The following is a 25,316-nucleotide window of genomic DNA, read 5'->3' as shown; positions in this document are numbered from 1 at the left end:
ACTGAAGTACAGACAGAAATGCTTCTGGTATTATAAACATTAAAATGAAGGATGGATGGATGTTCTGGCAGCTGAAGGTGGTCATAATGTTCTGCCTGATCTTTAAGTTCACATTCAAACTGTTTTTCTTTATTTAGAGCTTTTTCATGGCAGCGTTGTGTTTCTGGCTCCGGAGAGCAGCAGCTGCTAAGCTGCATGTTAGCCGCTCTAAAGTGTTCACTTGTAAACACTTTCACAGCAAAATGTTTTACTGGTTTAACTGGTTTTACTGGGATCTAATGGTGGAAATGAAGGAAAATGACTTTTAAAATAAACATGCTTCTTTGATGTTCTGATTCATGGAAGCTGAAAACGGATTCAAGCCACACGTTTCAGAGTTTTAACAATGAAAAACATGTTTCATTTCCCTCCGTTGAGCTGGGAGGAACTGGGTGGAGCTGGGAGGAACTGGATGGAGCTGGGAGGAACTGGGTGGAGCTGGGAGGAACTGGGTGGAGCTGGGAGGAACTGGATGGAGCTGGGAGGAACTGGATGGAGGGAGGAACTGGGTGGAGCTGGGAGGAACTGGGTGGAGCTGGGAGGAACTGGATGGAGCTGGGAGGAACTGGATGGAGCTGGGAGGAACTGGGTGGAGCTGGGAGGAACTGGGTGGAGCTGGGAGGAACTGGGTGGAGCTGGGAGGAACTGGAAGGAGCTGGGAGGAGCTGGGTGGAGCTGGGAGGAACTGGGAGGAACTGGGTGGAGCTGGGAGGAACTGGGAGGAACTGGGTGGAGCTGGGAGGAACTGGGAGGAGCTGGGTGGAGCTGGGAGGAACTGGGTGGAGCTGGGAGGAACTGGGAGGAGCTGGGAGGAGCTGGGAGGAACTGGGTGGAGCTGGGAGGAACTGGGAGGAACTGGGAGGAACTGGGAGGAACTGGGAGGAGCTGGGAGGAGCTGGGAGGAGCTGGGTGGAGCTGGGAGGAACTGGGTGGAGCGTTTCCTTTGTGAGCCGTTAGCATTTCAGCTAGCATTGACTTCTGAACCCAGTTCCAGTGAAGAAGGAACGTCCTGAAACCAGAAAGCTGGAAAATCCTGACCGCCTGTCTCAGAGGCGCAGGGCTACAGCGGGGCCTTGTGAAACAAAACATAAAACTGAGACGTTTTTATTTTGTATTTTCACATGCAAACTAACAAACCAGACAGTGATTAATCTGATCGATTGACCCGGTTCTACAGAACGACCTGACAGGACTGGAACTGGGTCCAATGAGGACACATCAGGACCAGAGCCTGACACTGATGACCTCTGACCTCTTCCTCCCTGCAGATGAGCTTCTCAGAGGAAGTGGGCGTGGCCTTCCGTCCGCGGCGCCTTAGTAGCGGCAGCAGCGCGGAGCACAGCAGCAGCGGCGGCGAGGACGCCCCCTCGCCTTCGTCCTCCTCTGGGTCGGAGCCCATCCCCCCCCCTCCCGACCAGAGCCCCCCGCCCCCGCCGCCTCTCCAGGCGCTGATCCCGCCCCCCGTCCAGTTCACCGACCCGCTGCCGCCGGCGCGGTTCTCCCCGGAGCGCGCCCCCCGCGGCCGCGCCCCCTTCCAGCCGCAGCACCCCATCATCCCCCCGCCGCCGCCGCCCCGCACGCTGCTGGCTGCGCGCTCGCCGCTGCTGAAGCCCACCAGGGAGGAGGTGGAGAAAGCCCGGCAGCGGTTCCGCTCCTCGTCCAGCCGCTTCTCGCAGGGCGCCGCCGCGACCTGCTGCACGCTGCGCGCCGCCCCCCCCGCAGCACCCACCTCCCCCGCCAGCACAGCCAGCCGCAGCCCGCCCCTAGCGCCTCCCCCCGGCCGCTCCGGCCCAGCCAGCTGGTGCTGCAGCGCCACCATCAACTGCATCACCAGCACAGCTACCAGGGCCCGCTGCCCCCCTCCCTGCAGAACCAGAACCAGAACCAAAACTCCTCCCTCCCCACTCACACCGGCAGCTTCGACGCCCCCCCACCGGAGCCGCAGTCCCAGCAGGTGAGGCTGCAGGTCGCTCTCTTCCGAAGGAGTCGCTTTATTCATGATCTGTGTTGGTCTTAGGCTCCGCCTCCTCCGCCCCCTCCGCCCTGTGACCCCCCCCCGCTCCCGGCGGGCCAGCAGTCCGACGCCAACCACATGAGCGTGAAGCGTCTGCGCTGGGAGCAGGTGGAGAACTCAGAGGGAACCATCTGGGGTCAGGTGAGTTCTGGAACCAGCTAACAACGAGCTAACAAGCTAACTGGTGAGTCACCAGTTGTGACTGGAACCAGTCTGTTTGCTTTCAGCTCAGAGAAGACTCGGACTATGATAAGCTCAGCGACATGGTGAAGTACTTGGACCTGGACCTGCACTTTGGGACGCAGCGCCGACCCCGTGAGTGATTCTGCCTTTTCAAAATAAAGCGTCGCATGGTGACTTCCTGTCAGTAATCACCTCCTGTCATTTGTTGTCATTATGCTGATCTGCATCTCGGCTTCCTGAGGACGTTTGTCGCGCTGCTCCGCCCGTTCTCCATAAGGCACCATTAGCCTCAGACTGTCATGGCCGCCGTCAGCTGCTGAGCTCTGCTCAGGTTTTCACAACCTTCTTTATTTCATTTTCAGATGATCGACCAAAACAAAGCAGGCATTATTTTGTGAGGCAAAAACTGAAGAATTTCTAGTTTTTAAATGCTGTCTCTGTTTTCCACTCAGCGTTGGTCTGTAGTTTGTTGACCGGCATCATGTTGGAAAGGTCAAAGGGTATGAAAACCTCAGCAGGGGGCTTCATTCTTCAGGCTCTGCCAGCGACAGAGGAGCCATCTCTGTCATAGCAGAGCTGCGTTGATGCTAGCTGAGCTGTTCGGACCTCCTGGTGCCTGGAGAACCAGCATTGACTCTCTGTCTGTTAAAATGGCCAGTTTCTCCTACAGAACCAGCCTTCCTGCCAGAGAACCTGAAGAAGAAAGACGTGGTGGAGATCCTGTCCCACAAGAAGGCCTACAACGCCTGTAAGAGCCTCAGCATGCAGACCAACCATGACTGAAACCTCCACAGAGAGAAGCTAATAAAACCAACTGTCCTCACTCTGTTCAGTCAAAACCCAGTAACTTAACAGAACCAACTAACCTTCGCTAACCACCAGCAGGGTTAGCATTAGCGTTAGCATAGAGCTGTACGGTACTGCAAACAATCAGCAAACACACTAATGATGCGAACTCTAGAAGACAAATTCAGAAAAAGCTGCAAGTAGCAAAAACAGCAAATATAAAAATGCTGCAAACTGGCTCCACCAGCTGGAGGCCTCCAGGCCACTAGGGGGAGTCGACCTGCGAACCAGACGGTCCAGACTCAGTAAGACAGGATGTCCACTTCCTGTCTGCTCAAACATCCTTTCACAGCATTAAACAACATTAGGATATTTACCGAGGTAGCATTATGTGCTCCAGACTCCCCCTAGTGGCCTGGAGGACCATCAGGTGAGTTGCAGCGTTTTTCTGTTGCTTTTGATTGATGCAAAATTGGCATCATTTTGTGTTTTATAAACTCAATATTTAGATATCAAGCATAAATATTTTTTAACTTTGTATTTAGTTGGTTAGCTAAATGTTTAACTTGCTACATAAATATTCAGCTTCAAATTAAATATTTAGCTACTAACTAAATATGTAGTTTGAATTTGTGACATTTATGTCAATAAATAATCCTGTAATTATAAACATCAACACATAATCTGTCACATCCACATTAAACTAATTAATATTCAACACAGACGTAGAACTTTGCGCAGACTGACGGCTGAAGGCGTCAGCAGCTTTTTGCAGGAAGTTACTGATGAACTAATGGACCTCAGCAGCCAATCAGGAAGCAGCAGGTTTGACCTTTGTGCTGACCCTGCAGCCATCCTCATGGCCCACCTGAAGCTGTCTCCTGACGAGCTGCGCCAGGTTCTGTTGGATCTGAGCACGGACCGGCTGGAACCGGCCCACATCAAGCAGCTGCTGCTCTACGCGCCCGACCAGGACGAGGTCCAGCAGTACCAGCGCTTCCAGCAGGACCCGGCCAAACTCAGCGAGCCGGACCAGTTCATCTTCCAGGTACCGCGCCGACGGCCCGCCGGGCCCACCGGGCCCACCGGGCCCGGCCAGAACCCACCCTCACACTGACCGCCGGCCCGTTTCAGATGCTGACGGTTCCGGACTACAAGACCCGGCTGCGCAGCCTCCTGTTCAAAGCCACGCTGCAGGAGCGGGCCGAGGAGATGAAGGCGGCCTTTGACTATATCCACAAGGCGTCGCTGGAGCTGAAGAGCAGCAGGAAGCTGGCCAAGATACTGGAGGTGGGTCGGGACCGGACGGGTCTGCCGGTTCTGATTGGTTCTGATTGGTTCTGGTTGGTTCTGGTTGGTTCTGGTTGGTTCTGATTGGTTCTGATTGCGGCCCGCAGTTTGTCCTGGCGATGGGGAACTACCTGAACAACGGTCAGCCCAAGAGCCACCGAACGACGAGCTTCAAGATCAACTTCCTGACGGAGGTCAGAGCGTAACCATAGCAACAGTTTGGCTGGCCCATCAGAGAGATGACATCATTAACTCCACATTAAATATTCAGATTTCTGACTAAATATTTAGTTTGAAACTGAGACGTTTATGGACGAATGAAGATCCAAGTTATTCTAATAACTATTTCACAGTTGAGCACGACGAAGACGGTGGATGGAAAATCCACGTTCCTTCACATCCTGGCCAAGTCGCTGAGTCAGCACTTCCCCGAGCTGCTGAGCTTCCCCAGAGAGCTGCCCACGGTTCCTCTGGCCGCTAAAGGTACGCCGCCACTTCCTGCAGGTCGGTACCTCCCCGTGCGGCCGCTCAGTAGCGCCCCCTGTCTCTGTTCTGCTCCAGTCAACCAGAGGGCCGTCACCTCGGAGCTGAGCGAGCTCCACGCCGCGGCGCAGGACATCAGGACGGCCTGCCAGACGCTGCCGGCCGACGACCGCTTCGCCTCCGTTATGAGTGTACGGAAAACATATTTACCATAAAACGTTTCAGGATCATTCACACGTTCACCCATTACCAGCAAGGACAAGATCATTCATTCATTCATTCATTCATTCATTTCACTTCATTCATTCATTCATTCATTTCACTTCATTCATTCATTCATTTCACTTCATTCATTCATTCATTCATTTCACTTCATTCATTCATTTCACTTCATTCATTCATTCATTCATTTCACTTCATTCATTCATTCATTCATTCATTTCACTTCATTCATTCATTCATTCATTCATTTCACTTCATTCATTCATTCATTCATTTCACTTCATTCATTCATTTCACTTCATTCATTCATTCATTCATTCATTCATTTCACTTCATTCATTCATTCATTCATTCATTTCACTTCATTCATTCATTCATTTCATTTCATTCATTCATTCATTTCACTTCATTCATTCATTCATTTCATTCATTCATTCATTCATTCATTCATTCATTCATTCATTCATTCATTCGTTTTAGTTTTAAGATAAAGATTTAGCTATAAACTAAATCTTCGGTTTGAAGCCAAATCTTTATCTTCAACCCAATTTTTATTTACTCGCTGAACGGCGTCTGGTTTTGGTTCCGGGCCGGCCCAGCAGACCCGGACAGCAGCTGAAGTGTGTCTTCCTTCCACAGAGTTTTCTGGAGAACAGCCACCCGGCCCTGCAGTCCCTGGAGTCGCTCCAGTCCCGGGCCATGGCCGAGTTCTCCCAGGTGGCGTCGTACTTCGGCGAGGACGGCCGCTCCACCAGCACCGACTCTTTTTTCGGCATCTTTGCGGAGTTCATGTCCAAGTTTGAGGTGAGCAGCTTCCGGAACCGGCCGGGTCGAATTGGACCCGGCTCAGGCGGGAAGCGTCTCGTTTCCACCGCTTCAGCGAAACTTTGACAGATTTGCCTCAGAAGGAGCGGCTGCAGCGGAGAAACGATCGGGTCTGATGATGTGAAGTAGCCGGATAAAGGTTCTGGTTCTGGTTCTGTCTTTCAGAGAGCGCTAAGTGAGACCCAGAGTCCTGAGAACCCCCGCAGCCCGCGCCTGTCCTCCCCCCCGGCCTGGTAGGAGCCGCCGGGCCGACCGCGGCGCCAAGACTGGACCGGGCCGACCGCGGCGCCAAGACCGGACCGGGCCGACCGCGGCGCCAAGACCGGACCGGGCCGACCATGGCGCCAAGACCGGACCGGGCCGACCGCGGCGCCAAGACCGGACCGGATCAGGCCTTACATTAGGTGCTGAAACAGACGGAACTTTGCCATCTCTGTATGAAGCAGAATATTGATTGTTGTTCTCAATAATAATATTTATAAAAAATATAAATATTATTATTATTGTTGTTATTAATATTATGATATTGTAAATATTAAGTTTTATGTTAATATTCGGTTTGTTCTGTTGCTCCAATAAATTCATGTTTTCACTTCTGGAGCTTATTTTCCATCAGATCAGATTTCAGACCTTCGCAGCCGAAGCATAGACTTCACCAGATAGACTGGACCAGTTTTCTGGAGGAGCTGCGGTCCAGATTAAGTCCAGATTAAATCCAGATTAAGTCCAGATTAAGTCCAGATGATTGTAGATTTAATCCGTGCCGATCAGACGGCGAGTAAAGTGGATATTTATTACGTTAAATTGCTTTTATTTTGTAAAGCCGATAAACGTTTTTCATCCCTTCAGTCTGTGATCCGTTCAGATCCGTTTGGTTTCAGGTTATTGATCATCTTGAGTCCAGATATTTGCCGCTGCCTGCTGGGTTACCTGGTAACCATGGCGACCCGTCCTGCTTGTTGGCTCCGCCCCAAAATCCGTTTATTTTCTTATGAAACTTTTTCTTGTTCTGAGGCTTCATGAGGCGGCATGACATCACTTCCTGTTGGGATGTGCCGCTGGCTCTAGTTCCAGTAAGGTTCTGTTCTGTGCTTCTCAAAGCTTTTCTGCTTTAAATAAACTTCATGTTTTGGATTTTGACTCTTTACATTTATTCTCCGGTTCTGACCCAAAGCGTCAGAACCGGGTCAGTCCTGTGCAGTTGTGGTTTCCAGCAGAACTTTGATTCTTTTCAGAAGAACTTCTAAAGGATTCAGTTCACAGGAATCCATCCGCTGAAGCAAGTTGGTAAATTATGCAGATTTTTTATTGAACATTTAATGTTAATCAATGATCTGTTAGAAATACAAAGATTCAAATAAATTCAAAATAATAAATATTGAACAGTTTTGGTTCAACTAATCAACGATTGAGTTCATTGATTATTTGAATAACTGATTTCAGGCCCAGATAACTCATCCTTTAATAAGCAGTGTTGTAATTTTTCCATATTTTTATGGTAATAAAACATTTCCTGATGGTTCTGATCAGAAACAAGCAGAACGTTTGACCTTCATATACTTTATTTCCTTTGAGAAACTTCAACATTACAGGATTTTTCATATTTCAACTCAGAAAACATGATAAACGTCGGAGCTTCAAGATGCTGCAGTCATAATAAACAAGCCTGAAGGATTCTGGGAAATAAGGCAGCGAGGTTCAGGAGGGCGAGCCGAGCGTCCGACGCCTCTGACCTAAACGCACCGACCCGACCCGGCAGAACCTCCCCCGGCGTCATGGCTGAGGCTTCCTGTCAGCTCAGAGGGGGACGAAGGCAGCATCATCATCAGTTCATCTGTGCAAAACCGGCCACTCGGAACCGGCCCACTCTACATTCACTCTGACCCAGACGGCGCTGAGGAAAGGCAGAAACTGACCAGAACCGGGTTCTGGTCAGGGAGGACAGCTCGTGTCCCTGAAGGCAGAAATGCAGGAAACAGAAGTAAGGCATGGCTGGCGCTGAACTGCAGTGTGTGTGTGTGTGTGTGAGTGTGTGAGTGTGTGTGTGTGTTCTTAAACCAGCTAATAAATACAAACATGGAGGAGAAACTGGTGACAGAACCAGCAGTCACCTTCTTCCCCTGATCTGAATCAGACTCAACCAGAAAGCAGGAAGAAAACTTGTCCCGTCATTTCCACCGACTCCGATTGTCTGCAGCTAAGTCAGAACAACGAGCCGTGTAGAAACACCATGTCTGTCTGTGTGTGTGTGTGTGTGTGTGTGTGTGTGTGTGTGTGTGAGAGAGAGAGAGAGAGAGAGATGTTACACATGAAGCTGCTATGTCGTTTTGAACAGGAACTTTGGCTTAAAGACACTTGTTAGTGTAGTACATGACAGCAGCCAGTAGGGGGCAGTGTGACGCATCGCTCCAGTTGAATCAGTTCAGATTCTGAAGGTTGAGGACGCGACGACAGGCGGGTGGAGGTCTGGGCCCGAGGTCACCGTGGGTCATGGGCCGGTCCTCACAGAGCGGTGCTCTCGGTGTCCAGGTCGCAGGAGGAAGAGGAGCTGGCGGCCGCGGGCTGCTGGTCCACGCTGAGCTCGGCTACGGAAGCCCGACCGGGTCTCTTCAAAGACATCAGCGGCTCTAAACGACACAGAACAGGTGATGATGATGATGATGATGATGAAGAGCTGTGCTCAGATGTTCACCTAACTATTAAACATCAATGGAGGGAAATGTTTAGATTCATTACATAGATTTGAACTCTTTTTATTATTTTTACATATTAATATTCTGGCTGAAACCAGAGTAAAGCTACAACGAGCTGCTCCTGTTTCCGAGCGATCTGATTGGACGCCCGAACTCACTGTTGTGCTAACTAGCTGATAGGCTAGCGTTAGCCGCTACAGGCTAACGCTAATCTTAGCCTCCACTGTCCAGATTCCTAAAGAATCTGAGGAACTCTGGGAATGTGATGAATCATCTCTGATGTTCAGGTCTGGATCACATAACTGTCCAAACATCAAACAAATGCAAAGTTTGAAAACTGACATTTAATCCGACCTCAAGTATCTGTCTGAACCAGTTTGTCCAGAATCCGGCGGCAGACTGACCGGGACTGACTGACCGGGACTGACTGACCGGGACAGAGGGACCGACATGAGCTTCAGCTCTGGATGTTTCCGGGATGCGAACACGGAGCAAATTCTTCCTGCTGCTCTGACAGCTGACCAGCAGGGGGCAGAGTTCAGCTCAGTGGGGAAGCGTTACTAACACATGCTAACTAGCACCAGGCTACATTGCAGACCAGCAGAAGGTTTTCCATCAACAGTGCGAACAGAATGGTTCTCTATTGATCTGGTGACGTCAGGATCCCGATCGTATCTGTGGTCGTAAAATTCACAGATTTCCAAATCAGAAGCAGAAAGTCTTGCTTGGATCAAAGCTTGTGCAAAACCATCAACTTTCATAGGATCAACAAGAACAAAGCAGTTTGTGCTGGTGTGAGTTATTGATTTGATTTCTTTATGTCTGAATTAAAGAAAATCAATACCAAACATCCATCATGAACATCTGTTAGCTCAGTGCAGCAGGACTGACACTAATCCTGCACCTTGACGCCTGTCTGCTACAGCCTGACATTAGCTAAACACATCAACATGCAACGTGTATCTCACATGCAGTAAAGATTTGATTTTAGTAGGAAAGGCTTTTGACTAAACTGTTGCTCCTGTTAGCCTCTCTGTTAGCGCTGAGTCCAGCGCATCAGGCTGAGGCACAAAGCAAACATTAGACAACAAACCACAGGAATCAGCCACTGATTTCACAAGTGACCTAGAAAACCATGAAGCCCGACTGATGCAGCCTGGCAGGAACGATGAGCATCAGAGATCAGGAACGATACGCATCAGAGATCAGGAACGATAAGCATCAGAGATCAGGAACGATAAGCATCAGAGATCAGGAACGATGAGCATCAGAGATCAGGAACGATACGCATCAGAGATCAGGAACGATAAGCATCAGAGATCAGGAACGATACGCATCAGAGATCAGGAACGATACGCATCAGAGATCAGGAACGATACGCATCAGAGATCAGGAACGATACGCATCAGAGATCAGGAACGATACGCATCAGAGATCAGGAACGATAAGAATCAGCGATCAGGAACGATACGCATCAGAGATCAGGAACGATACGCATCAGAGATCAGGAACGATGAGCATCAGAGATCAGGAACGATACGCATCAGAGATCAGGAACGATGAGCATCAGAGATCAGGAACGATACGCATCAGAGATCAGGAACGATACGCATCAGAGATCAGGAACGATAAGCATCAGAGATCCGGAACGATACGCATCAGAGATCAGGAACGATACGCATCAGAGATCAGGAACGATACGCATCAGAGATCAGGAACGATACGCATCAGAGATCAGGAACGATACGCATCAGAGATCAGGAACGATAAGCATCAGAGATCAGGAACGATGAGCATCAGAGATCAGGAACGATACGCATCAGAGATCAGGAACGATAAGCATCAGAGATCAGGAACGATAAGCATCAGAGATCAGGAACGATATGCATCAGAGATCAGGAACGATATGCATCAGAGATCAGGAACGATGAGCATCAGAGATCAGGAACGATACGCATCAGAGATCAGGAACGATACGCATCAGAGATCAGGAACGATAAACATCAGAGATCAGGAACGATGAGCATCAGAGATCAGGAACGATGAGCATCAGAGATCAGGAACGATACGCATCAGAGATCAGGAACGATACGCATCAGAGATCAGGAACGATGAGCATCAGAGATCAGGAACGATGAGCATCAGAGATCAGGAACGATGAGCATCAGAGATCAGGAACGATAAGCATCAGAGATCAGGAACGATACGCATCAGAGATCAGGAACGATACGCATCAGAGATCAGGAACGATACGCATCAGAGATCAGGAACGATACGCATCAGAGATCAGGAACGATACGCATCAGAGATCAGGAACGATACGCATCAGAGATCAGGAACGATATGCATCAGAGATCAGGAACGATGAGCATCAGAGATCAGGAACGATACGCATCAGAGATCAGGAACGATACGCATCAGAGATCAGGAACGATACGCATCAGAGATCAGGAACGATAAGCATCAGAGATCAGGAACGATGAGCATCAGAGATCAGGAACGATGAGCATCAGAGATCAGGAACGATAAGCATCAGAGATCAGGAACGATACGCATCAGAGATCAGGAACGATACGCATCAGAGATCAGGAACGATACGCATCAGAGATCAGGAACGAAGAGCATCAGAGATCAGGAACGATACGCATCAGAGATCAGGAACGATGAGCATCAGAGATCAGGAACGATACGCATCAGAGATCAGGAACGATACGCATCAGAGATCAGGAACGATACGCATCAGAGATCAGGAACGATACGCATCAGAGATCAGGAACGATACGCATCAGAGATCAGGAACGATAAGCATCAGAGATCAGGAACGATGAGCATCAGAGATCAGGAACGATACGCATCAGAGATCAGGAACGATAAGCATCAGAGATCAGGAACGATAAGCATCAGAGATCAGGAACGATGAGCATCAGAGATCAGGAACGATACGCATCAGAGATCAGGACGATACGCATCAGAGATCAGGAACGATAAGCATCAGAGATCAGGAACGATGAGCATCAGAGATCAGGAACGATGAGCATCAGAGATCAGGAACGATGAGCATCAGAGATCAGGAACGATGAGCATCAGAGATCAGGAACGATACGCATCAGAGATCAGGAACGATACGCATCAGAGATCAGGAACGATACGCATCAGAGATCAGGAACGATGAGCATCAGAGATCAGGAACGATACGCATCAGAGATCAGGAACGATGAGCATCAGAGATCAGGAACGATACGCATCAGAGATCAGGAACGATACGCATCAGAGATCAGGAACGATACGCATCAGAGATCAGGAACGATACGCATCAGAGATCAGGAACGATACGCATCAGAGATCAGGAACGATGAGCATCAGAGATCAGGAACGATGAGCATCAGAGATCAGGAACGATACGCATCAGAGATCAGGAACGATACGCATCAGAGATCAGGAACGATACGCATCAGAGATCAGGAACGATACGCATCAGAGATCAGGAACGATGAGCATCAGAGATCCGGAACGATGAGCATCAGAGATCAGGAACGATAAGCATCAGAGATCAGGAACGATAAGCATCAGAGATCAGGAACGATAAGCATCAGAGATCAGGAACGATACGCATCAGAGATCAGGAACGATACGCATCAGAGATCAGGAACGATACGCATCAGAGATCAGAACAGTAAGCATCAGAGATCAGGAACGATACGCATCAGAGATCAGGAACGATACGCATCAGAGATCAGGAACGATACGCATCAGAGATGAGGAACGATACGCATCAGAGATCCGGAACGATACGCATCAGAGATCAGGAACGATACGCATCAGAGATGAGGAACGATACGCATCAGAGATCAGGAACGATGAGCATCAGAGATCAGGAACGATACGCATCAGAGATCAGGAACGATAAGCATCAGAGATCAGGAACGATACGCATCAGAGATCAGGAATGATGAGCATCAGAGATCTTGTCCACAGCTACATTGGTGCTGAGGTTTCTCACTGCAGAAAGCATTTTGCTGTGCATAATGCTGGAGGCATCGCTGCTCAAACGCCTTGATGTCATCCAGATGATGATATGAACCTGTTAGTTCGTCTGTGTTGCTGCAGCTGATATCTGGTGAAAATCCAGCAGAAATGATGCATCGGTCCAAGACGCCATGTTTCCATAGAAACAGTCTTTGTTTGAGGGACTTGCTGCCAGGTGGGCGGAGCTTAGTGAGGCCCATAAAGCTCTGAACTAGAAACAGCTGAACAGAACCGGGTTCAGACGATCCAAACGTTCAGGGACAGATGAATGAATGGATGAATGACCGGGTCGACCCGGCCCGAGGCTCATTGGGTCGACACTGAACGATTCGCTGCCCTGAAATAAATCCCTTTGTGGTTCTGGTTTTGTTGTGTTCAGAACTGGCCCGGCTGGCGGTCCGGTTTGAACGACCCAGTTTCCAGAACTCTGGTGGCTCTGGACATGTGTGACAGAGAAAGACGGTCAGAACCAGAATCTACCAACCTCACTCCCGCTGCTCTGCCCTGTGGAAGCATCAGTAACAGCGTTAGAACCCGGACCCGGCAGGGTTGGACCGGAACCGGGTCTCAGCTGGTACCCACCCGCCGTCTTGCAGACGTCGTTGGTGTCGCTGCTCATGGCGGGGGCTGCGGCGGCGGCGGCACGCTGGGCCGGTTCCGAGGTTTCGGGACGGGACGCGGCCGTGGGAGCGACCCGAACCCAGACTGGGTCGGGGGCGGGACGGCGTCCTGGCCGGCGGCGGTGGGGGGAAGGAGGAGGAGTCAGGGGGGGGCGGGGTTCCTGAAGGGGAGGGTTCTGGTTCTGGGCAGGGCGGGTCGGTCCAGGGCCCCGGAGCGGGAGGCGCCGGCGGCGGGTGGTTGGGGGCGGGAGGGGGGGCTGGTTGTTGGAGTGGCGACGGGGCGCGGCGCAGGGCGGCGGCGAGGCGGGGCCGCAGGACGGCTTGGGAGGGGCGGAGCCTGCTTCTTGGTACCTGGAGGACAGATGGACAGGTTCTGATCGGATAACCAGGTCACTGAAACCCAATTTACTAAAAGCCGTCACAATATGATGCTTGATATCAGTTCACGCATTCTGACTGGTTAGAGACCCGGTTCTGACCCGGTTCTGACCCGGTGCCGTGTTTATTCCTGTTTAACTCCACAAAGTGAAAAATCCTGAAGCTGCTGCTGCCCCAGCTGGTTGTTGCGAGGTCAGACTGCAGTGACTCACCTCGCCGCATCATGTGAGGACTGGGCCCCACGGATCCGGTCCCAGTCGGCTCGCCGCCTCCAGAACCGTCCCTCTGAGGAACCGGCGTGGGCGCCGCTGCAGCGCCGTCCCGCAGCTTCAGGCTGCTGGACAGAAACCAGAACAGAGTTGATCAGCAGGAGGTTCCGGTCCAAAACCAGCAGGCATCGTGTTCTGGACACTGTGGGTCAGAACCCGGGCTGAGCATCAGCTGCTGCTGTTCAACTCCAGCCGTCACATTTTATCTGATCCAAACAAACGATTCTCCCTGAACACAACGCGGCGTCAGTGAAAGACGGTGGCGGCAGCATCATGCTGTGGGAGGAAGGTCAGAGGTCACGGACGGAGCCAAACCCAGAAGAATCCTGGAGGAAAACCTGTGTGTGGGCTGGAGGTTCACCTTAAAGAGTGGCCTAGTCAAAGAGCAGAGCTGCTGGAAGCTGAGACTCATTATTTTACATTGGAGTCGACACTAAAATATTAATATTAATGATAGTGATGCTGTTGTGCCTCCGTCCTCCACCAGGGGGCGACGGCCTCCAGGCTGCAGCAGCAGCTCATCCAACATGTCTCCTTTAAACTCATCAAAACAGGAACTTATCCAGATTACTGTAATCTGATTACTGGACTGGATCCAGTGAGGTGTTGGATTACCAGAACAGCTGCTGCAGCAGCAGCTGCAGCAGCACAACTTACCTCAGCTCCTCTGTGTTCTGGATCAGCAGCTGCTGTGCTGCTGCCAGAGCAGCCAGATCCTGGACCAGGCTGAGTTGGGGGCCATCTAGCCCCGACCCCCCCACTGGAGGCGGGGTGTCAACCTGGGGGGCCTGGAGGCCATGAGGGACCCCAGGGTCCAGGATCGGGGCCTCTACGGGGGGCAGGGGAGGCTGGAAGGCAGGTGAGGTGTGCTGCTTTCTACCTAAGGTGCTACTGCCTCTACGGAGGGCGGGGTCCGACTGCTTGTTAGAGCTGGGGGGGGCAGGAGGACAAAACAGCATAGATTTACCCCAACGGCCCCTTCAGGTGGAAGAAATGCTGTTTATAAAGGAAATGAAATTGCGCCTCTGTCTCTTTAAATTTCCTGCCCTTTCTCAAACTCCGCCCCCAGGAAGTCATCCCAACATGGCTCCTCTATTAACCCTTTAACGTTTTTACTAGCACTGCTCTGAGCAGCTGCTCCTGTAATGAGCTCAGCTGCTTGCTAATTGCTGCTTGCTAATTGCTGCTGGCTAGTCTGAAGGAGCTGAAGCATGAAGGCGGGGCTAGGTGCACCCAGGTGTTCTATCAGCTGAATGGTTACCATGGAGCCTAAAGGATTCCTCTAACATGAAAGAATCAAAGCAGCACTGCAGGGAAAACATGATTTTATGATACCGGCCCTTTAAGAGGAAGAACTGAAGTCAGAATAAACTCCAGCAGGCGGATCAGAGGAGGAGGAGCTAAGGGCTTCCTGGGTGCGGAGCTTAGGGTGATTACTTGTCTTTCCGCGCGGCGTCAGCGTCTGTTCCCTGCATGCTGCTCCTCTTCCTCTCCATGCTGCACTCGCCGTCCGGCGGGCTGCTGTGATTGGACGCTGCCGGCGGGCTGCTGTGATTGGACGCTGCCGGCGGCGGCATCACAAACATGCCGGAAACATTAAACTCCACGTCTGGACAGGAAGCAGACCGTTACTATCATGTCCAGCATTCAGCCAGGAACAGGAAGTTCTAAAGCTCCACTTCCTGCTCCAGAGTGATGAAGGGCCAGAACCACAGCCGACCCAAAGGTCCGGTCCGGCCAGAACCTACCCTCAGGGAAGAACCAGTCAGCGTGCTGGATGATGGGCTCTAAGATGGCCACCACATGCACCGAGGTCGCTGCCCGCCATCTCCGCCAGGCGCCTGCAGCGAGACGAGAGCAGAGATGAGACCCAGACATGACTAGCCGATGACCGAGCGCCTGCTCCGCCTCCTACCCTTCGGTCTTGGCCCACAGCAGGTTGGGTCCCAGGACGATGGCCATGTTGCTCGGTGTCATTTTGTTGGTCTCGCTGTCCTGAGCCAGTCTAGCTAAGAACTTCACCAGGTACCTGCAGGGAGTCGCGGGAGACGGACGCTGAAACCTGAAACGCGGTGCGAATGAAAGGCTGAGCGGACTGACCTCAGGTTGTTCCTGTTGTTCTTTGGTAGTTTATCACAGACCAGCCAGAGCGCCTGCAGCCGTTTATCTGGGTCTGAAACACTGGAACCAGAGGAACAGAGTGAGCCGTCAGCTTCAGGCGCCGGACAGACATCCTCCATGTCTGCAGGGAGCTGGGCGCCTTGCCTGGAGGCCTGGATCCACTCGTCATAAAGCTGGGAGGTCATCAAGGGTCAGGCAGCTCCCGCAGGTACGACTTCAGAGCGCCTGGTTAAAGACACAGAAACAATCCACTGCACAAAGGCACAAAGGTCAACTGGCAGGAGAAAAACTACCCAGAAAACAACTGGACATTGATGCCCTTCATAGAGAAGTTTGGTTATTTTTGATAAGCTTGTGTCCAAAACCATTTGGGATCCTGAAGCAGGACTACTGATTAGGACTGGTTGATGTTTTAAGGATCTGTAACGATTCAGCTGAACTGAAATGGACCCATTTATTCAGTTTCAGTTTCATGTTCAGGGGAACATGCAGCTAGAAAGGGGGCGGAGCCACAGGGGAACATGCAGCTAGAAATGGGGCGGAGCCACAGAAAAACATGCAGCTAGTAAGGGGGCGGAGCCACAGGGGAACATGCAGCTAGAAAGGGGGCGGAGCCACAGGGGAACATGCAGCTAGTAAGGGGGCGGAGCCACAGGAGAACGCATTAAGCTAGAAAAGGGGGCGGAGCCACAGAAAAACATGCAGCTAGTAAGGGGGCGGAGCCACAGGGGGCGGAGCCATAGGGGAACATGCAGCTAGAAAGGGGGCGGAGCCACAGGAGAACGCATTAAGCTAGAAAGGGGGCGGAGCCACAGGGGAACATGCAGCTAGTAAGGGGCGGAGCCACAGGAGAACGCATTAAGCTAGTAAGGGGGCGGAGCCACAGGAGAACGCATTAAGCTAGAAAGGGGGCGGAGCCACAGGGGAACATGCAGCTAGAAATGGGGGCGGAGCCACAGGGGAACATGCAGCTAGAAAGTGGGCGGAGCCAGGGGAACATGCAGCTAGAAAGTGGGCGGAGCCACAGGGGAACATGCAGCTAGAAATGGGGCGGAGCCACAGGGGAACATGCAGCTAGTAAGGGGGCGGAGCCACAGGGGAACATGCAGCTAGAAATGGGGCGGAGCCACAGGGGAACATGCAGCTAGAAAGGGGGCGGAGCCACAGGGGAACATGCAGCTAGAAAGGGGGCGGAGCCACAGGGGAATGCATTAAGCTAGAAAGGGGGCGGAGCCATAGCAGACACTGGCAAATGCCAGGCTAACAGGAAGCAGCTGGTGATGCCTTCATGCTTCGTCAGTAAAACTCAGCGACTCTCCTGTTTCTTCAATGAACAGATTGATGAAGGTGGTTGTCATGGTTACAGAGGAAGAGGGTTGTCTGTAAGTAAAATCTGTTTCTCAGTAGCAGCTGAAACCTTTAAATGCATCAGCAGTGATAAGGCACAACATTATGACCAGAGGCTTTCCATCATGGCTGCCGTTAGCGAGGAGCAGCAAAATGTTTCTACCTGGAGATCAGAGCTGATAAAAACTGAAATATGATTTGACTCAAGTAAACGGAGAAATACTGTAGGAAATGACTCAAATAGGAGTAAATAAATGTGAACAAAAAGGCAACTGAAGTGCAGACAGAAACGCTTCTGGTATTATAAACATTAAAATGAAGGATGGATGGATGTTCTGGCAGCTGAAGGTGGTCATAATGTTCTGCCTGATCTTTAAGTTCACATTCAAACTGTTTTTCTTTATTTAGAGCTTTTTCATGGCAGCGTTGTGTTTCTGGCTTCGGAGAGCAGCAGCTGCTAAGCTGCATGTTAGCCGCTCTAAAGTGTTCACTTGTAAACACTTTCACAGCAAAATGTTTTACTGGTTTAACTGGTTTTACTGGGATCTAATGGTGGAAATGAAGGAAAATGACTTTTAAAATAAACATGCTTCTTTGATGTTCTGATTCATGGAAGCTGAAAACGGATTCAAGCCACACGTTTCAGAGTTTTAACAATGAAAAACATGTTTCATTTCCCTCCGTTGAGCTGGGAGGAACTGGAAGGAGCTGGGAGGAACTGGGTGGAGCTGGGAGGAACTGGGAGGAGCTGGGAGGAACTGGGAGGAGCTGGGAGGAACTGGGAGGAGCTGGGAGGAACTGGATGGAGCTGGGAGGAACTGGGTGGAGCTGGGAGGAACTGGAAGGAGCTGGGAGGAACTGGGTGGAGCTGGGAGGAACTGGGTGGAGCTGGGAGGAACTGGGAGGAGCTGGGAGGAACTGGGTGGAGCTGGGAGGAGCTGGGAGGAGCTGGGAGGAATTGGGTGGAGCTGGGAGGAACTGGGAGGAGCTGGGTGGAGCTGGGAGGAACTGGGAGGAGCTGGGTGGAGCTGGGAGGAACTGGGTGGAGCTGGGAGGAACTGGGAGGAGCTGGGTGGAGCTGGGAGGAACTGGGAGGAACTGGGAGGAACTGGGAGGAGCTGGGAGGAACTGGGAGGAACTGGGAGGAGCTGGGAGGAACTGGGTGGAGCTGGGAGGAACTGGGAGGAGCTGGGAGGAACTGGGAGGAGCTGGGAGGAACTGGGAGGAACTGGGAGGAGCTGGGAGGAATTGGGTGGAGATGGGAGGAACTGTGAGGAGCTGGGAGGAACTGGGTGGAGATGGGAGGAACTGGGTGGAGCTGGGAGGAACTGGGAAGATCTTGGAGGATCTGGGTGGAGCTGGTAGGAACTGGGTGGAGCTGGGAGGAACTGGATGGAGCTGGGAGGAGCTGGGTGGAGCTGGGAGGAACTGGGAGGAACTGGGTGGAGCTGGGAGGAACTGGGAGGAACTGGGTGGAGCTGGGAGGAACTGGGAGGAGCTGGGTGGAGCTGGGAGGAACTGGGTGGAGCTGGGAGGAACTGGGTGGAGCTGGGAGGAACTGGGAGGAACTGGGTGGAGCTGGGAGGAACTGGGAGGAACTGGGTGGAGCTGGGAGGAACTGGGAGGAGCTGGGTGGAGCTGGGAGGAACTGGGAGGAGCTGGGAGGAACTGGGTGGAGCTGGGAGGAACTGGGAGGAGCTGGGTGGAGCTGGGAGGAACTGGGAGGAACTGGGAGGAACTGGGAGGAACTGGGAGGATCTGGGAGGATCTGGGTGGAGCTGGGAGGAACTGGGAGGAGCTGGGTGTAGCGTTTTCCTTTGTGAGCCGTTAGCATTTCAGCTAGCATTGACTTCTGAACCCAGTTCCAGTGAAGAAGGAACGTCCTGAAACCAGAAAGCTGGAAAATCCTGACCGCCTGTCTCTGAGGCGCAGGGCTACAGGGGGGCCTTGTGAAACAAAACATAAAACTGAGACGTTTTTATTTTGTATTTTCACATGCAAACTAACAAACCAGACAGTGATTAATCTGATCGATTGACCCGGTTCTACAGAACGACCTGACAGGACTGGAACTGGGTCCAATGAGGACACATCAGGACCAGAGCCTGACACTGATGACCTCTGACCTCTTCCTCCCTGCAGATGAGCTTCTCAGAGGAAGTGGGCGTGGCCTTCCGTCCGCGGCGCCTTAGTAGCGGCAGCAGCGCGGAGCACAGCAGCAGCGGCGGCGAGGACGCCCCCTCGCCTTCGTCCTCCTCTGGGTCGGAGCCCATCCCCCCCCCTCCCGACCAGAGCCCCCCGCCCCCGCCGCCTCTCCAGGCGCTGATCCCGCCCCCCGTCCAGTTCACCGACCCGCTGCCGCCGGCGCGGTTCTCCCCGGAGCGCGCCCCCCGCGGCCGCGCCCCCTTCCAGCCGCAGCACCCCATCATCCCCCCGCCGCCGCCGCCGCCCCGCACGCTGCTGGCTGCGCGCTCGCCGCTGCTGAAGCCCACCAGGGAGGAGGTGGAGAAAGCCCGGCAGCGGTTCCGCTCCTCATCCAGCCGCTTCTCGCAGGGCGCCGCCGCGACCTGCTGCACGCTGCGCGCCGCCCCCCCCCGCAGCACCCACCTCCCCCGCCAGCACAGCCAGCCGCAGCCCGCCCCCGCCCCCCCTCCCCCGGCCGCTCCGGCCCAGCCAGCTGGTGCTGCAGCGCCACCATCAACTGCATCACCAGCACAGCTACCAGGGCCCGCTGCCCCCCTCCCTGCAGAACCAGAACCAGAACCAAAACTCCTCCCTCCCCACTCACACCGGCAGCTTCGACGCCCCCCCACCGGAGCCGCAGTCCCAGCAGGTGAGGCTGCAGGTCGCTCTCTTCCCGAAGGAGTCGCTTTATTCATGATCTGTGTTGGTCTTAGGCTCCGCCTCCTCCGCCCCCTCCGCCCTGTGACCCCCCCCCCGCTCCCGGCGGGCCAGCAGTCCGACGCCAACCACATGAGCGTGAAGCGTCTGCGCTGGGAGCAGGTGGAGAACTCAGAGGGAACCATCTGGGGTCAGGTGAGTTCTGGAACCAGCTAACAACGAGCTAACAAGCTAACTGGTGAGTCACCAGTTGTGACTGGAACCAGTCTGTTTGCTTTCAGCTCAGAGAAGACTCGGACTATGATAAGCTCAGCGACATGGTGAAGTACTTGGACCTGGACCTGCACTTTGGGACGCAGCGCCGACCCCGTGAGTGATTCTGCCTTTTCAAAATAAAGCGTCGCATGGTGACTTCCTGTCAGTAATCACCTCCTGTCATTTGTTGTCATTATGCTGATCTGCATCTCGGCTTCCTGAGGACGTTTGTCGCGCTGCTCCGCCCGTTCTCCATAAGGCACCATTAGCCTCAGACTGTCATGGCCGCCGTCAGCTGCTGAGCTCTGCTCAGGTTTTCACAACCTTCTTTATTTCATTTTCAGATGATCGACCAAAACAAAGCAGGCATTATTTTGTGAGGCAAAAACTGAAGAATTTCTAGTTTTTAAATGCTGTCTCTGTTTTCCACTCAGCGTTGGTCTGTAGTTTGTTGACCGGCATCATGTTGGAAAGGTCAAAGGGTATGAAAACCTCAGCAGGGGGCTTCATTCTTCAGGCTCTGCCAGCGACAGAGGAGCCATCTCTGTCATAGCAGAGCTGCGTTGATGCTAGCTGAGCTGTTCGGACCTCCTGGTGCCTGGAGAACCAGCATTGACTCTCTGTCTGTTAAAATGGCCAGTTTCTCCTACAGAACCAGCCTTCCTGCCAGAGAACCTGAAGAAGAAAGACGTGGTGGAGATCCTGTCCCACAAGAAGGCCTACAACGCCTGTAAGAGCCTCAGCATGCAGACCAACCATGACTGAAACCTCCACAGAGAGAAGCTAATAAAACCAACTGTCCTCACTCTGTTCAGTCAAAACCCAGTAACTTAACAGAACCAACTAACCTTCGCTAACCACCAGCAGGGTTAGCATTAGCGTTAGCATAGAGCTGTACGGTACTGCAAACAATCAGCAAACACACTAATGATGCGAACTCTAGAAGACAAATTCAGAAAAAGCTGCAAGTAGCAAAAACAGCAAATACAAAAATGCTGCAAACTGGCTCCACCAGCTGGAGGCCTCCAGGCCACTAGGGGGAGTCGACCTGCGAACCAGACGGTCCAGACTCAGTAAGACAGGATGTCCACTTCCTGTCTGCTCAAACATCCTTTCACAGCATTAAACAACATTAGGATATTTACCGAGGTAGCATTATGTGCTCCAGACTCCCCCTAGTGGCCTGGAGGACCATCAGGTGAGTTGCAGCGTTTTTCTGTTGCTTTTGATTGATGCAAAATTGGCATCATTTTGTGTTTTATAAACTCAATATTTAGATATCAAGCATAAATATTTTTAACTTTGTATTTAGTTGGTTAGCTAAATGTTTAACTTGCTACATAAATATTCAGCTTCAAATTAAATATTTAGCTACTAACTAAATATGTAGTTTGAATTTGTGACATTTATGTCAATAAATAATCCTGTAATTATAAACATCAACACATAATCTGTCACATCCACATTAAACTAATTAATATTCAACACAGACGTAGAACTTTGCGCAGACTGACGGCTGAAGGCGTCAGCAGCTTTTTGCAGGAAGTTACTGATGAACTAATGGACCTCAGCAGCCAATCAGGAAGCAGCAGGTTTGACCTTTGTGCTGACCCTGCAGCATCCTCACGGCCCACCTGAAGCTGTCTCCTGACGAGCTGCGCCAGGTTCTGTTGGATCTGAGCACGGACCGGCTGGAACCGGCCCACATCAAGCAGCTGCTGCTCTACGCGCCCGACCAGGACGAGGTCCAGCAGTACCAGCGCTTCCAGCAGGACCCGGCCAAACTCAGCGAGCCGGACCAGTTCATCTTCCAGGTACCCGCGCCGACGGCCCGCCGGGCCCACCGGGCCCGGCCAGAACCCACCCTCACACTGACCGCCGGCCCGTTTCAGATGCTGACGGTTCCGGACTACAAGACCCGGCTGCGCAGCCTCCTGTTCAAAGCCACGCTGCAGGAGCGGGCCGAGGAGATGAAGGCGGCCTTTGACTATATCCACAAGGCGTCGCTGGAGCTGAAGAGCAGCAGGAAGCTGGCCAAGATACTGGAGGTGGGTCGGGACTGGACGGGTCTGCCGGTTCTGATTGGTTCTGGTTGGTTCTGGTTGGTTCTCATTGGTTCTGGTTGGTTCTCATTGGGCTGATTGGTTCTGATTGGTTCTGGTTGGTTCTGGTTGGTTCTGGTTGGTTCTGATTGGTTCTGATTGCGGCCCGCAGTTGTCCTGGCGATGGGGAACTACCTGAACAACGTCAGCCCAAGAGCCACCGAACGACGAGCTTCAAGATCAACTTCCTGACGGAGGTCAGAGCGTAACCATAGCAACAGTTTGGCTGGCCCATCAGAGAGATGACATCATTAACTCCACATTAAATATTCAGATTTCTGACTAAATATTTAGTTTGAAACTGAGACGTTTATGGACGAATGAAGATCCAAGTTATTCTAATAACTATTTCACAGTTGAGCACGACGAAGACGGTGGATGGAAATCCACGTTCCTTCACATCCTGGCCAAGTCGCTGAGTCAGCACTTCCCCGAGCTGCTGAGCTTCCCCAGGAGCTGCCCCGGTTCCTCTGGGCTAAAGGTACGCCGCCACTTCCTGCAGGTCGGTACCTCCCCGTGCGGCCGCTCAGTAGCGCCCCCTGTCTCTGTTCTGCTCCAGTCAACCAGAGGGCCGTCACCTCGGAGCTGAGCGAGCTCCACGCCGCGGCGCAGGACATCAGGACGGCCTGCCAGACGCTGCCGGCCGACGACCGCTTCGCCTCCGTTATGAGTGTACGGAAAACATATTTACCATAAAACGTTTCAGGATCATTCACACGTTCACCCATTACCAGCAAGGACAAGATCATTCATTCATTCATTCATTCATTCATTTCACTTCATTCATTCATTCATTCATTCATTTCACTTCATTCATTCATTCATTTCACTTCATTCATTCATTCATTCATTTCACTTCATTCATTCATTTCACTTCATTCATTCATTCATTCATTTCACTTCATTCATTCATTCATTCATTCATTTCACTTCATTCATTCATTCATTCATTCATTTCACTTCATTCATTCATTCATTCATTTCACTTCATTCATTCATTTCACTTCATTCATTCATTCATTCATTCATTCATTTCACTTCATTCATTCATTCATTCATTCATTTCACTTCATTCATTCATTCATTTCATTTCATTCATTCATTCATTTCACTTCATTCATTCATTCATTTCATTCATTCATTCATTCATTCATTCATTCATTCATTCATTCATTCGTTTTAGTTTAAAGATAAAGATTTAGCTATAAACTAAATCTTCAGTTTGAAGCCAAATCTTTATCTTCAACCAATTTTTATCCATCTCGCTGAACGGCGTCTGGTTTTGGTTCCGGGCCGGCCCAGCAGACCCGGACAGCAGCTGAAGTGTGTCTTCCTTCCACAGAGTTTTCTGGAGAACAGCCACCCGGCCCTGCAGTCCCTGGAGTCGCTCCAGTCCCGGGCCATGGCCGAGTTCTCCCAGGTGGCGTCGTACTTCGGCGAGGACGGCCGCTCCACCAGCACCGACTCTTTTTTCGGCATCTTTGCGGAGTTCATGTCCAAGTTTGAGGTGAGCAGCTTCCGGAACCGGCCGGGTCGAATTGGACCCGGCTCAGGCGGGAAGCGTCTCGTTTCCACCGCTTCAGTGAAACTTTGACAGATTTGCCTCAGAAGGAGCGGCTGCAGCGGAGAAACGATCGGGTCTGATGATGTGAAGTAGCCGGATAAAGGTTCTGGTTCTGGTTCTGTCTTTCAGAGAGCGCTAAGTGAGACCCAGAGTCCTGAGAACCCCCGCAGCCCGCGCCTGTCCTCCCCCCCGGCCTGGTAGGAGCCGCCGGGCCGACCGCGGCGCCAAGACTGGACCGGATCAGGCCGACCGCGGCGCCAAGACCGGACCGGGCCGACCGCGGCGCCAAGACCGGACCGGGCCGACCGCGGCGCCAAGACCGGACCGGGCCGACCATGGCGCCAAGACCGGACCGGATCAGGCCTTACATTAGGTGCTGAAACAGACGGAACTTTGCCATCTCTGTATGAAGCAGAATATTGATTGTTGTTCTCAATAATAATATTTATAAAAAATATAAATATTATTATTATTGTTGTTATTAATATTATGATATTGTAAATATTAAGTTTTATGTTAATATTCGGTTTGTTCTGTTGCTCCAATAAATTCATGTTTTCACTTCTGGAGCTTATTTTCATCATCAGATCAGATTTCAGACCTTCGCAGCCGAAGCATAGACTTCACCAGATAGACTGGACCAGTTTTCTGGAGGAGCTGCGGTCCAGATTAAGTCCAGATTAAATCCAGATTAAGTCCAGATTAAGTCCAGATGATTGTAGATTTAATCCGTGCCGATCAGACGGCGAGTAAAGTGGATATTTATTACGTTAAATTGCTTTTATTTTGTAAAGCCGATAAACGTTTTTCATCCCTTCAGTCTGTGATCCGTTCAGATCCGTTTGGTTTCAGGTTATTGATCATCTTGAGTCCAGATATTTGCCGCTGCCTGCTGGGTTACCTGGTAACCATGGCGACCCGTCCTGCTTGTTGGCTCCGCCCCAAAATCCGTTTATTTTCTTATGAAACTTTTTCTTGTTCTGCGGCTTCATGAGGCGGCATGACATCACTTCCTGTTGGGATGTGCCGCTGGCTCTAGTTCCAGTAAGGTTCTGTTCTGTGCTTCTCAAAGCTTTTCTGCTTTAAATAAACTTCATGTTTTGGATTTTGACTCTTTACATTTATTCTCCGGTTCTGACCCAAAGCGTCAGAACCGGGTCAGTCCTGTGCAGTTGTGGTTTCCAGCAGAACTTTGATTCTTTTCAGAAGAACTTCTAAAGGATTCAGTTCACAGGAATCCATCCGCTGAAGCAAGTTG

General features: G+C 51.7%; 1 protein-coding gene and 2 pseudogenes across 1 annotated transcript in view; 2 read left to right on the top strand and 1 right to left on the bottom strand.

Moving 5' to 3' along the window:
- The window catches only part of LOC129377716 (delphilin-like), a 23,811-nt gene extending 16,835 nt beyond the window's left edge, over positions 1 to 6,976 (top strand). The window contains 12 exon segments of the mRNA XM_055057842.1: positions 1,308 to 1,746; positions 1,749 to 1,993; positions 2,057 to 2,194; positions 2,281 to 2,368; positions 2,895 to 2,984; positions 3,874 to 4,070; positions 4,157 to 4,312; positions 4,420 to 4,506; positions 4,666 to 4,795; positions 4,874 to 4,986; positions 5,657 to 5,821; positions 6,008 to 6,976. Of these exon segments, the coding sequence (XP_054913817.1) occupies positions 1,308 to 1,746; positions 1,749 to 1,993; positions 2,057 to 2,194; positions 2,281 to 2,368; positions 2,895 to 2,984; positions 3,874 to 4,070; positions 4,157 to 4,312; positions 4,420 to 4,506; positions 4,666 to 4,795; positions 4,874 to 4,986; positions 5,657 to 5,821; positions 6,008 to 6,079 (1,920 nt within the window). The 3' untranslated portion in view covers positions 6,080 to 6,976.
- A 410-nt stretch (positions 6,977 to 7,386) lies between these two features.
- LOC129377671 (rho GTPase-activating protein 17-like) lies at positions 7,387 to 16,261 on the bottom strand (annotated as a pseudogene).
- An 866-nt stretch (positions 16,262 to 17,127) lies between these two features.
- Positions 17,128 to 25,163, top strand: LOC129377743 (delphilin-like; annotated as a pseudogene).
- Positions 25,164 to 25,316: the final 153 nt, after the last annotated feature.

This window comes from Poeciliopsis prolifica, unplaced genomic scaffold (assembly GCF_027474105.1).
Source record: "Poeciliopsis prolifica strain line A6 unplaced genomic scaffold, Auburn_PproV2 SCAFFOLD049, whole genome shotgun sequence".
In the NCBI taxonomy this organism is placed as follows: domain Eukaryota; kingdom Metazoa; phylum Chordata; class Actinopteri; order Cyprinodontiformes; family Poeciliidae; genus Poeciliopsis; species Poeciliopsis prolifica.
Note: the sequence above shows the minus strand (reverse complement) of the source record. Positions and strands in the feature narration are given on the sequence as shown.